At 40.3% G+C, this 14545-nt stretch overlaps 1 protein-coding gene across 1 annotated transcript in view; it reads left to right on the top strand.

Annotated features, from left to right (window-relative positions):
* Nucleotides 1–13851: 13851 nt before the first annotated feature.
* The window catches only part of SKAP2 (src kinase associated phosphoprotein 2), a 114990-nt gene continuing 114296 nt past the window's right edge, over nucleotides 13852–14545 (top strand). Inside the window, exon 1 of the mRNA XM_040547635.1 lies at nucleotides 13852–14007. Within this exon, the coding sequence (XP_040403569.1) occupies nucleotides 13959–14007 (49 nt within the window). The 5' untranslated portion in view covers nucleotides 13852–13958. The remainder of the gene's footprint in view (nucleotides 14008–14545) is intronic.

Raw genomic sequence — 14545 nt, 5'->3', positions numbered from 1 at the left:
CAGGGCAGATTTCCCATAGTTTAGTTTAGGAACCAAGTTCTGAATGTTTACTTAGGCACTGATTCAAATTTGGACCTGGATTTTTAAAAGTAACAGGCAACTGCTGTCTTCAGTGTTGCATGGTTTGAAACTTATTTTCAGATGCGTTTTGGGCACTTAAGACCCTAAGTTTGTTATAAGTCAATGTCACTAAAGTTGTCAAAGTCTATTTATAAAGTGGACCTTAGCTGTGTCAATCATTTAAGCTTAAGATGTGGAGTGAATCAATACCTAAATCTTTTAAAAAATGGTATAGAAATTGCTCAGAATTTAGACTACTACAGGTCACGTTGCCAGTCTCCAGAATTCTAATATTTTTGTGTTTCAGAATAGTGAATAAAAGGAAAATATACTTCATGTATTATAGTGTCAGCCTACCACATGTGTCATTGCATTATAAGCAAAGCTACTTAATTTACAATAAGATATATCACTAAAATCCTATGCATCATTGCATCAGATGACCATTGCACAAGGTCAGCTAGTTGACTGTACAAATTTGCAAGGTTTCTCTTCCTCCTCTCAAGTACAAATATTGGTCACTGTCAAAGAAGAAAATTGTATCTGGTTAGTCAAGATTTAATATGTCATGGACAGTTCTCTGTCACCCAAAAAGGCATACCTTTAAAGAAGATCAAATGACTGAAGAAAGATTGCCATGGAGAAAAGTCCCATAAATTTTGCTTCAAAATAATGATTTTATATGTAGAGGTATAAGTTGCACTGAATAAAAAGCAGATTTGGACAAGATTTTAAAACAGATAATTATGAAACGTGGGTTCTACCTCTACATAAACTGTAATATGGCATGGAGGGTTTTCAGCAACGCAGAGATTATTGTACAGATACACATAAAGAAAGCAGAAACTTTTGCCTTTGTGAATTTAAGAAAGAGTAACCATAAAATTAAAATTCTACCTCTTAAAAATACTTTGAAGTTGTACTTTCAGTTTCTTTTTCTACTAACCCACTGCCACACAGCAACTGGGGGAAAATACCACAGACATGTTATTTGCATGTGAACAATGAATCACATTTGAAAAAAGGACTAGTTTGTATACACAGAATTGTTAATCTATCACTGATGAAAATTTATTGCCCTTAAAATTCTACAAAGACTGTCTTTTAACACATAATAGTTTGTGATTTCCCTTCATCAAGAAAGAGAAAAATGACCCTAAGTGGTTCTGTTTCTTTAAAACTACTATGACATTTGACTGTTGCATTTCACAGGCACAATGAAGCAGATTTTAAGCAAAAATAAAAATATACTTTGATGGAATATTTCCACATCTGAGCTTTTTAAAGCCTGTGCCATGAACTCAATGATCTGTGAGACCTTGCCCAGGAGATCACAGATTCACCACTACTTTACTGTTTGACACCACTGTTCTTTCTCAAATATGAAAATACTGCATTACTCATCTAGGGTATTATTTAGAGTACTTGAAATCAGAAACTTATCTGTGCAATGCAAAAAGTCATCAGGATTTGTTTTATTTGGAAAGATCATAGGGCCAAAAGATAAAACTTCTACATAAAGATATATATTGCATTTTAGAAATAGAGCTTCAAGCACATTATGAAAATGTGTGGTCAGTGCTAGCTGGAGGGACAGAAGAAACTTAATAATTAAAAAAAAAAAAAAAAGCAACTAAGATCTTGTGATGTGATCAGAAGCTCTCTGAGAGGCTTTTCAGAACAATAATTTTGCATAGCTGCTAGATGTTTTTGTTCCTAGTTTTGTTTTTTTTTTTTTTATTTGCATATTTCTGGCTCCAGCATCACAATAGAATAAATGCTGCAGATAAGATCACAGATATTTAAGGTATAGCTATTTATATACATACTATATTATTACAGGTACATACAACTTCTTGATAAGCCAGTGGGAAAGAAAATCCAGCATTATTCCTTAGCCCTATTAATTAGAATAAGAGAATAAATTAGTTAAATTTATTAAAGTCTGAACCTCTGCAAGAAGGCTTTCCTCAGTATGTTTAATCTGAACATAATTCATTAGACAGTATATTAAGCAAACTAATACTTGGAGAGAATTTTATAATTTTCAGTACATATTTCAAGTGAACTGTCTCAACTCTCATCACCGTCCACAGTGTTTCAGCCCACAGCTGAAACAATGAAACAGCTGCTCAATGTACTTTATTTTAGAATTAATGGTTAACTTTTACTTCCCTATTTCTCTTCCTGGAGGTGGAATAACACTTTTCCTGGTATTGCTTAGAGTTCATCTTTCTGCTTAGGGTAGTTAAAATGAAAATGCTTTTTCCTCTTGTAAGCTGCAGCAAGAACATCGTCAGCTGGCCAGGTTAGGTCAAGCCAGACTATATTTCATGCAACAAAATATACTGAACCAAAGCCAATATTTAGGGATTGATGTTAATACTTAGCGATCATGCATACCTTTATTAATTCCTTCTCTCTTTTTAATATGTTTAAAATGAAAGCACTTCAGCACATTTGAATACATTTTCCTGCTCCACACTCCTCTGTTTGCCATATCTCTGCAACATTGCAGCCGCCATCCCACTCATTACCTGGGCAGAGACGAGAACCCTGCCCAAGGATTGCTATGGCTGGGATATAACTGTAGGCACCAAAAGGGAGAGGGAAGGTTGTACCATGTCCGAGTTATGCTACCCTGTCCTTTTCCTCTGTCCTTTATTGCTTGATATAGTCTTCTGCCTGCTGGCTTGTAAAGGAGACGATCTACTCACAATGAGAGCTTATATGTGGAAAACAACACCAAGCAATTTTTTGGGATCCAGTCTGCGTTTCATTTAGTGAAATGCCAAGCTTGCTATTGCCTCAATACTTTTCAGTAGTTCACTTTATTAGGCCCCACCTGCGAAGTGAAAAGGAATAAGATTATTGAAGAAAGCTTGCTCTTACTTGACAGGTTTTCAAGTAACAGATCTAATTATCATGCCATGAACTGACAATTTCATGGGATAATCTTCTGATAAATACTGTGTTAAAGCCAACACATTTTCTCATTATGGCAATTGGAATGGAAAAAATATTTTCCTTGCCATGGGCACATTAGAACTTGGTCAGGCAGAAGCTATGACAAAAATAGGTGGCAATTTTATTATAATTAAAGATAATACGTTCAGCTTCAAACATGAAATTGGAGAGCAATTCCTGCAGGCATCTACTATCCACTACTTTTTGCAATTGTGTCATTTTAACAGGGCCACATGAGAATACGGTGTTCTTGGTGCTATGTGCTTGTTTTTATCTGTCTGTGTATGTGCCCAACAATTTATTATTTGAACCTTTTTGGTTTCAACCTTACTTACATTGAGCAGATGTTTCACGGACACTTAAATTCTTAAAGGCTCATGAAAATATGAAGATGACTAGGGGAAGGGATCCCATACCTTCTGGATGAAGAACAGGCTGAAGAGTGAATTCAAGAGTTGTATGGCCTAAGAGACTCCACACTGGAGACAGCAAGATCTTTCATATTTGCCAGCCTGGGAGAAAAATTTCCTTGGAGCTCATAGTTAACCACAAGGCAAAAACCTCTTGGTTTCAGTAGTTCTAGTGCTCATAAAGTTACTTGTTTAGAAAGCATAGTAATATATTCTGTAGAACAGACCACGTGTAAGTAGCTGTCTGCCCTCCCATGCCCTCTCAATATCCATGTGGTGTGGAGTCCCTTGCTTGGCCAGACAAGTCACTAGGTTGGCAGGACTTCCCATTTTCCTCAGAGGAGGTGTACCATATGCAAGCAATACCCAGTAACAGGGATATTGCCTGCAGCGAAAGCAAATCATCATCTTAACTCCTTAACTTTCCTCTTTGATTTAGAACTAAACTAGATCTAAATGTCCAGCTTGATACCATTATATATTCTCTTTTCTAGAAAGATGACAGTTCCCAAGTGTGATAAAAGCACTATGCTTACCAGCACTACATTCCCACCACTTTCGCACAAACACCAAGCAAAAATTGTCCATGACAAAGAAGTGCCGATCCGATTCTCCTCCTATAGTCCTGCTTCCAGATAAGTGATCTACTAAAGTTTTTACTTTGCTAGTGTCACACAGTCAGAATAAAAGTCTATGTGGAGGAGACACAGAGTGAGAATAAAAGCACAATATTCTGATTAACACAACCTTAGATCTTCATGTCATGAGGCCACAACATATGAAATAAACTAGTCTAGCTACAGCCTTCCTGAGATGATATAGTCTGAATCTTCTCCGATGCTGATTCCAACACAAGCTATTACTGTTATGATACTGAACCTTTTAAACAAAAAGTTAGCGATGGTTTAAAGGACTATACGTGAAAGTGGTCTCTCCTCTCTCCAGTTGAACTTATTTTGCTGAAGAAGTGAGAGTGAAGGACCTGCTTACACGGGTGCTGAGTGCTGAGAAGCATTAATGTATTGCATTTATTTAAGACAGTGATAGTACTCTAGTTCTGGTATATCTTTTACTCTCAGCCCATTCACACAGCTATTGGATGTATCTCTTGTGGTTTCTCTGTGAAACAATACGTATGTCTGTGAATTGGGATTATTAATACGTAACTCACAAAGGTAGGTTAGTTTAATTATATTATTGTTGGCCAGCAGAGATCTACTGGGTAATTTTGGGAAAGCATCGATACCTTTTTAACCACACAGCACTCATATATGTCAATTTTTATATTCAGAGCCATGTCCCATCAGGACAAGAATGTGAAAATGAATTCAGATGCCATGCTGTTGGGAAGGTGGAAATAAGCAGCGTTTTGACATCTCTCAAAGCCAGCTGGATAACTGCAACGTGCAGGTGTTTCCAAGAATCCCTGGCATGCCTTATGAATGCTGGACTATTTAGCTTTAGGTTTCCTGGCCAAAATACACTCCTAACACTATGTCAAGAAAAGAAACATATCAGCTCATAGAATAATTCTTAAATCTCACTATGTCAGACAGTGGCAACTTTCTGAAGAAACTACTGATAACTATGGGGGAGAAAGAAAAATCCCAAGAGAAGGTGATGGTATATATGGATATGAGCTGGCAACCTGATATACATGAGATGTTCAAACCCTTTGGATCAATTCTCTACAGTAAGTTGGCAATGCTTCGGGACTGAGAACTCTGTTGTCCTGTTGCTAGCAGTTGCCATGAATTTACTGGAAGCACTGACTCATGCTTAATTAGTGGTGCCTTGAGTTATTTTTGTACTGTTTTTATGCATTTGTAGTATTTGCTATTTTTAAGGCACATATTGTTCTTCCAAACATGTCACTGTAATCTGGCATAATAATTTTTCTGTATTGAAACCTGAAGAAAATATCTTTTCAATATCTTGTTTTGACTTAATTCCAAGCAGAAAAATCTATGGATGATAAGCTGCCCTCATATAAGTCAGTTAATCAAGTAATGGATTGGCTATTAACTAATACATGGAGTTGGCTCCACACCTATATTCCTTGGAGATAATGAAATGATACCTATTAATATGATTGTACATCTCTTTTTATTGAAATAGAAAACAACAGTTTTTCCCTCTGAAGGGAGAGCAGGAAAGTGTTAATGTCTTAAATCCACGACGAATCTCAGTGGAAAACATCTTTGCTTGTAGTGTTTGTTCACCACATGGTGCATGCTTCAGAAGGTTCTAAATCAGCAAAACTGCTGAATTTGAAATATTGGGAACATTCATCTGCCTCTGAATTCAGTTATGCTATGTGTAAAGATCCTGAATAGAATCTGACGGTGTAACATCAATGTGGAATTGCACATTAAACATACCTAACCTGTCATTAAAAACCTCTAATTACAGCCATCAGATGAGTCCCTGTGCTGCTACTTGTCATGCTACATGTATATTTCATTTTAATGGGAGAAGATAGTATTTCTGATTATGTCGCTTAATGTACAATATATGAAAGTTATGGGCCTGAACCCGTTCCCATGGAGGTCAATGACAGTTTTGCCATTGTCTTCAATTAGAGCAGGATGTGGTTTTATGACATGAGAGTTTCATTTGCATTAATTAATTTACTTAGTAGGTAATGAAAAATTTGAAAAAACAGCCCTCTGGCTCATGAGTTTGGCACTGTGTTTAATACTTTCATTAGGAATAATTGCATTGATAAACTTTAAAGCAGAAATGGTTAAGATGGCTCAGTGTATCAAGCAAAATCAAGCTTACCAGCAGTTGATTGGGAAGCCCTGAGACTGCCTTCTGTGTCCTAGCCTCATTTGCTTTTATTCTTTGCTGACCAAGTCTGGGATATCAAATCTTCAATGCTTAGTAGTGTAGATGGAAGGACGATAGTTTCATACTTTATCAATTTATATGCTTTATACATCATGGAGACACTTGCTTAGCAGAAACCATAGAACGGGCAGCTGGATTTTGTGTCTGCAGTCTCACTGGGAATGGCAAGGAGAGATGGGTAATGAAGCTGAGGTGGTTCTTTCATGTGGTTGGAGCCAGGGGCTACATTTCCATATAGAAGAGCCATATAGATGTTTCTAAATGCAAACACAACTCTGCGGAAGTAGGCTCATATAGAGTGCTTTGATTTCTTAAATTAAAAGTAACATATCAGTCTCCTAAGTTTTTTATTTATGTATTTATTTATTTATTTTAGCTGTTAATGGCATCTGTTATCTATAACAGCATTGGGCTCATGCCTGGGAAAAAAACAAGAAGCTGCGAAAATGGTGATGGAGTCAAGCAAGCAGGAACGATCTATGCCAACTGGTGGGGATGTAGGTTAGTCCTAAAATGCACAGGCTGAGCCTGAAGAATTACAAGGAATCCAAACATACCACCTTGCACAGAAAGGTTAGGAACCAAATGATCTTCCAGTGAGCTAGTGACAGCTGGAGGACTTCACTGTCACTTGCTGGAGGGGTGGAATGAGCTAGCAGTGGATACACCTTTGGGATTTCTGGGAGCTGGCTGGGTTCCACATTCTGCCACATAATTCCTGTGTCATCTTGGCAAAATCACTTCTCCTCCTGGGCGCTGCTTCTACAGCCTGGGGGCAATAACTCTTCCTTACCTTGTGCAGTTTTTGTTTTGGTTGGTTTTGTAAGGTGCTTAGTTACCAAGTGTCGGGAGCCATAAAGTACCCAGATCAATTGAAAACCCGTCAGTCAGAGCTTGAAAACACATCAGTCTCTGTATTCGGAGCTTTTTATTAAATTAAGAAGAAAAAAAAAGTGAGACAATATTGGCTTGGGGTCTGCTTGCCCCCGTTAGCATATTGCTATGATTGTCTTTGAATACTTTCAGCCAGGCATGCTGTAGTTTATGGACATTATTGTAGAAATACTTGCTGAGAAAAGCTATTTTATTAATTGAGTAGTCTCGCTGTAAACCATGTGATATCCCAGAAGACACTTTATAAATAAAGTCTATTTGCATCAGGAGTTTTTCAAGGTTCTCTATTTTACAAAACAATAATTCATGGCTCTAACTAAATCCATCAACGTGAAGTTTATCAGTTGAGCACTTTAATAAAACGGGAATAAATGCAATTTGTAGTGGAGACAACAAATGCTTCTTATTTGGCATGATATTTTGCATATCTAGGTATCACTTTAAAGAAGGTAATTGATGATGCTCCACTTTTACAGAAAAGGAGTTTACACGGCAAGAAATGAGCCTATATATCTGCCTCACTTTGATCAGTCCTTTTTACATGAGTCTGAGGAAGACTTTCACCTCTGCTTCCCAGAAGCAGCGCTGAATTCAGACTGCAAGAATAGTGATTTTGTTTGAAATTTTATGATATTCTCCTGATTTGTTGCTGCTTGTGGCAATCACGTAAGAGTAGCAAATAAAAATAAAAAGCTAGGAATGCAGCAAGAAAAAATGCTGAGTTAAGCACACTGAGATAAAAGTTCATTTATGCTATTTAAAAAAGAAAGATGGAGAGCTAATGCCTATGCATATGATAAGACAGCTCTTGTCGGCTAGACTACAATTTGTCAGATATTCATTTTTTTAGGCTGATGGAAGCACTCTTCGAAAGTGCACTTAACTTTTAAAAAATAAAAACAATCTAGCAGCACCTTTTAACTTTTTAAACTCAGCTTACTTCTTCACTAACATTTAGTGGAAGGCACTCGACTCACAGAGTCATTTTTAATAGCATGCGTCTTTGAGAAATCCCACTTGTTTAAGAAATTCTTTGTCTTTATTTCAGTTAAAAATTGTCAATTCAGAGGTTGCAAGCCAGTATTCTGTAGCTTAATATAGGAATTTTATTTAGATTTTACCCAGATTTTGATTCAGTTCTGTTTTAAACCAAAGTGACTATTTTATTTCTCCTGTGAAGGGAAATGCATCACTACGTAGGAAGGTTTTGCAGTTCTGGAAACCCATTTTTTCCTGTAAATATATTGTTATTGCTACTTGTACAATTTACAGAAGGAACTTTAAAAAGGGGATTGCCCTGCTGTTCACAAAACACGTGACACTGGCAGGAAGGAACACTTATTCTGGCTGCGCCTCCAGGCTTCTGCCAATTTTTGTCCACTTTACCTCTGAACCTCCAAAGTAACAAGTTTTGCTTGGCTACCCAACGAAAAGTGTCCTGGTATTGATTTCTCCCTAAAATCTAACTGCTAGCTTCAAACAAATCTGATAGAGAGATACAGCCTTCAGATATTAACTTCTTAAAAACTTGGTGAAATGCAGCTGCTGGATGAAGGACAGAGAGCTAAGATGATGATGCCACAGAGGCTCAGCAAGTACCTATTCAGTTTGGGCTGCAGGCTGGTCAACCAGCAGAAGGGTGCTGACAGCCCAAACAGCACAGCAATTCCTCCAAATTGGTGATAGAAAACGTTGTCTCCTCCTTGCTGATGGAATAAGAGGCATGGAAGGAGGAAAAGGTGGCAGTGGCTCACGTGATGGTTGGTGACTTAAGACACAGGGGACTGAAGTGATGTTATTGCAACAGGAAAGTGATAAAGGATATTAATATATAAATTAATGGAAAAGTATTTTTCATTCATTTCATTATCTTTGGTATAATTTGTTTAAAACATGACTGGATGCATTATAACATAGATAATAAAAGGCTAAAATAACTAGAAAGAAAACAAAAAATTACATTAAAGTTTACCTAGATTTTCTTTCATCTGCTTTTTGAAGAACGAGGAAAAAATTTTGCTTTTACTTTCAGAGAATGCAATAGGATGGTTAGGCATGTTTAGTCATCTTTGAGTTATTAAGACCTTTCATTGCTCCAAAATATTCGTTAGATATCCAGGTTAAAAAGGGGGAAAATAAAAGTTTATGTAAGATCTATATTATTAACTCAAGTCAAACAGGGCTTCTCTCTCTACCTTCTTCCTACACCCATGCTCAGCCGCAGACAACCCATCAGTTCATCTCTATACATCCTGAAGAGGAGACATGGGCAGAGGAAGATTCTTCTTTCCTCTGATATTTCTTTTTAAGATGTCTGAGAACAAAGGGCTAGACACAAAAAGGAACAAATGGATTTAGTATGATCTGAAATCTTACAACTCTTTGTCAGCTGGTTGTCTCCATAACTTCATTGGAGCTATCTGAATGATGAACAGTGGAGGACTTTTTTTTTGTGGTACTTGGGGAGTTATCTTTGGCTTGCTTTCATAGGCTTTAGCAAGACAAAATGTCCACTGAAATCTTATACCTGTGCCAAAACTAAATTTCAGGATGTTCCATTTGAATCTACCCAGCTGGAAAATCACCTCAAAACAGGATCTTAGTGAAACTCTGAAGCTTATATCTGATGAGAGCTTTCTTAATAAAACTTTCTTTTAAAAAGAGACTGAACTTGTCCTTGACAGGCTACAGAACATTTTTTTTTTTTATGTAAAATATTGGATAGTGTGTAATACTACCCAAACTAATGGATACTCAGGTAAAAAGAAATGTTTACACAAAAATGTTCCCTACAACAGGTAGTGTTTAGAAAACATTATTCAAAGTTATATTTATTATCCTATAGTTTTGATTCTATAAACACCAACCTTTCTTTGCAGAGATAATTGCTAGGCAAAGTTAGACACCGGTGGAATATATTAGAGTACAAATAATTAAATTGTGTAGGGGAATCATTCTCAGTCTTTTCCATGTCAGTACCTCTCTGTGATGTTCTAGCTGGAAGAACATGGAAAGAGAAAGGAATGACTTGTGTTTCTTGACGTGTTTCTAAGCCTGTTGGAAACTGCTGTCCTCAGGCTGACGTCTCAAAACATGTTAGGTTTACAGAAAGCAACATTTAGAGACAGACACTACTTCATAAACGGCAAATCACCTTCACCAGGAGAAGTTTATTGGTTTTGTAACACTGAACATATACGACGGTGACACCAAAGTCTTCAAATGATGTAGAAAAAAAGGTTGCTGTAGCAACTTTTCATCATGAAACTAAAAAAAAAAAACCAAGCACTTGGTGTTCAAAACTTCTACATTCTCACTGAGTACATTTTCAGTTCTATTTGTGATCATCACTGCAACCCATAAACTGAAAAGTGTGTTCAGCTCTTGCTCAATGGACTGAATTCAATGGGCTGGATTCTAAGTGCAAGACCATTTTTCCACATCTTAACAAAGTACAGCCAATGCAAGCCAACTGTGCACACAACACTTGAAAGCTTAAAAGACGTTTTTTTCTGTGTAAGATGCCTTTAAGAAGACAGCAAAATAGGAAGCTTTCATGGAGATGGGTGCTGAGTCAAAGAGGATACATGGAATTTTATCCAGTTGTTACACCAAATGTTAGCTTTTCTTTATGCTTCAAAGTTAATTTAGAAACTTATTCTCAAAACAAGTGCTGTGATGTCCTGGATGTATCTCTGACTGTGAGGAAATCATTTTAACTTGAGCAGCAGTAGCAAATCCTAACAAAACATTAATTATCTTTTGCCAGAGGGCAAAGAGTACAAAATATGTTTTTCTACTGTTAGGGACACCAGAGCTTTTCTTCAGTGCAGTGACCATGGCTAAAATGCATAAAGAGTTGCTATGTTTAGAGCACTGTCCTTCAATGACACAATTTTCTGATTTTTTTTTTAAACCCAGAACTTTCTGAGTTTCTTTGTAAAGAAAGTGCTTCTGTAAAGAAAGTCTGTGCTCCTTCCGTTTAACAACTATATATGCATGCCAGAAATCGTTGCCAGCCACTGTTTAATGTAATTAAATAATTAAAAAATATAAATATTCTGATTATTGACTAGCTATATTGTTTCAAATCTGCCAAAAGAAGACAGACAGCCAACAGTGGATGAACAGATGAGAATACTGAGTAGCCTCAACAAGCCTACTGCCTGCCTGTGTGAAACAGTCCAGGGTGCATGCACTGTAATCTGATTAATTTTCTATTAAAGGACATGCAGAGAACAAGCAGCAGCTGTACACGGGTCCCGTCTGCTTTTTAACCTAGAATTTAAGTTTTAAAAGCATGGCTGCAGAGAAGTGGAACATTTCATGGAAAAATGCCCCATTTCCCAGTACACTGGAGATGTCAGATGTCTTCAGCGGGGCAGGGTGGTGGTGATGTTGCTCCTGAATGGGAAACTTTCTTCTTTCTGCAGCTGTGTTACTACGGGCTCCCTGCAGATGAGATGGAGGCTGCTCCTCATGAACTCCGTTTTCATAGCTCTCCCCACACGGAAGGACAATAAACTTGTGTGCATTCCCTGTGGTGCCGCTACCCACACATCAAGAATCCCTGATCTATGCGCCTGATCAGGCGATGCAGTATGTCTGGTTTTGATGAGGCACAAGCTGTGGAATCCTCAGAAAACAGGCTGAAATGGCTCTGAAGCCAGACATGCTTCAATGAAGGAGTCTGTTTTGAATTATGCTTCCTATTAGCGGTAGATTTAAAAATTAGGGAACTAGGAGTAAATCTGGAACTCGACGAGGCTTAAAATAGGCCTGGGTCACAAATCTTGCTAGCTGTGTGATGGGCTGGTCTTCAGTGCAACAAGGAGGTCTTTAAGGAAACAAGTAGAAAAAACCAGGATGACTAGCGTGGGATGTGGGAAATAATAAAGGTAAGTTATTTCTTCTCATTTTATGTTCTGAAACCCAGGAAAAGCTCATATGAATGGTAAACATATGGAATAAATTATCAGGAAAAGTGATCTCAAAACAAGACTACAACAGAGTTCAAGTGACACCCTTGACTCATTTCTGGAACAGAAATGGATGGAGCCATAAAGTCAACATAAGAAAGCAGGATTAAGGTTAACCCGAAAAAGGGCAAGTAAATTAGACTGGAAGCCATTTTCCTGTTCCTTATGGCAGCTTCCCAAGACTGCACATCTGAAATGTGTAATTTAACATAAGCCCTAAGAGCCCTCACTGCCAACTACAGAAAATTAATCAACCATATTCTTGGAATGCCTAAGTAGTTGGTATTTATACAAATACGAAAAGGCAAGATCTACATATACACATATACACGTTCATATTTATTTTGAAATTAAGAGAACTAACATAAAAATGATTGTGCAACATTATACAGGTCAGTTAGTTAACTGCTTGAGTTTCAGTCAAGATGGCCATAAAATCAGGTAATAAAGCTGCAATGCTTTGAAAATCCAGATGTATTTGAAACGAGTTGCTCTATGGAATTAAGAGATATGAGAGGTCAGGAGAACAATACAGTCTAACACCATATCTACACTGCAGACTTCTGCTGGCATAGCTACATCAGCCAAAGTATGAAACTGTTTAATACCTGACGGATACAGCTGTACTGCCAGCTGTGCCACAACTGTTAATGCAGTTATGCTGGTGCAAAGGTGAAATTTCATAAATAGTACTTTTCCCTGCTGTTTTTTCTACCCCGGTATGATACACAGATGTGCTAACATAACTGCAGCTCTAACACAAACAGTTCCTTTAGTAACAACAGAGATATAGCCAAAACCACCGAGGTCACAGAAGAACATGCTACTAGTTTGACTATTTCTACACTAAACATATTACATCACTTGCATGTTCCAAATACAGATGAGTAGCCATTTGGTGGCAAACACACCAAAGCTGGCCCCGTGAGGAAAATAATCCTAAATCGGCCCAGCTGCGGTGCTCTGCGACAACAGCTCTCCCTATACACCTGACCTGGTGGATACCAAGAGGCCGACCCCAGCCACTCGCCATTGCTCATTTCATTGCCTGCCCCACCTGTACGTGTGATTCCCTCCTCCCAACCGCTGTCTTTATTGCCCCAGCTGCTGCTGTTGTCCCCATTGCTGTCCCCAGGCCCCGAGGCTCAAAATGGCAGCAGGCCGTAAGGGGAGCAGGGCCCCCATGGGGCCCTGCCGGACACCGGGGACGGGATCATCTCCCTCATTCCCTCAGCAGCGCCGAGCGTTCCCACAGGCGGCCTGAGGCCCGCACCGTGCCCCGAGTGAGGGCTGAAAGGACGTTTGGGAGAAATAGGACAAATCTTTATCCCTCTTCACACCCGCCGGGCCCAGGCCCGCCGGGGTGAGGGCATGGAACCTCCTGCCCTCAGCTTGGGAAGCAGGGGGCACCCAACGGGCCAATCAGAGGGCGACTTCCGGGCATCTCGTCCAATCATCAACCTCCTGCGGGCTTCAGGGCGGAGGCGGGCAGACGACTAACGCTGGGCGCCATGCTTGTTTCTGGCAAGGAGCGACGTGCCCGCACGGCGCCCTTACGCAACATGTCCGCCAGCACAGGCGGGGGCGTTGCTACGGGGAACACCCGGCAGCGGGTCCGCGGCCTCGGAGGGCGGGGCGAAACGAAGAGGGGGGCGTGGCCACGCGGCGTGGCCCCGCCCCTCGGGGCAGGTGTGGGCGGGGCCTCCGCTTCCTGCCCATCGGGGCCGGGCGGGTGCCCGCGCCCCAGGCCAGCGGCTCCGCCCCGCCCGCGGGGTGTCCGCGCCCCTCCCGCAGCATGCAGGGCGCCGCCGCCATCCCCGGGGACGTCCGCGGCCTCCTGGCAGGTACGGACGGACCGACGGACGGAAGGAGGGAGGGAGGGAGGGAGGGAGGAGGGAGGAGGGCTGGCTTCCCGGGGGGCGGGCCGGCGGGCTGTGCCGGGAGCGGCACCGGCACCGGGAGCGGGGCGGCCCCCGGGGGGTGCCGCTGCACCCTCTTCGCACCGGGGATCGGCCCCGACGGCGCTGGGCGGTACCGGGAAGGGGAAGGGGAAGGGGAGGCACGGAGCTCCCTGCCCTGCTGTGCTGCGGAGCCCCCCGCTCACTTCCAGCTCCGTTTTTTAATTTTTTTTGGGGAAAAAAAATATCCCTAAAAGTCTTGAAACTGCCCCGAAACGGTTCCGGTTTGAGCGGGAGAGGCTCCTTCCTTGTGACAACTTCTGTTTCTGCCGCAGGAACTTGCACAGTTGAGGCTAAGCCGCGCATGTTGACTGTGCCTTCAAAATCTTGTTCATAAGGCTGAGCACCTGCTGGGTCCAGGGGCTCCTCACCTTTGGAAACCGGTCATTTTTAAACACTTGGGTGGTCAGAATTAGTGCTTGAA

This window comes from Cygnus olor, chromosome 2 (genome assembly GCF_009769625.2).
Source record: "Cygnus olor isolate bCygOlo1 chromosome 2, bCygOlo1.pri.v2, whole genome shotgun sequence".
Classification (NCBI taxonomy): Eukaryota; Metazoa; Chordata; class Aves; order Anseriformes; family Anatidae; genus Cygnus; species Cygnus olor.
This window is presented reverse-complemented; position numbering and strand designations above follow the sequence as displayed.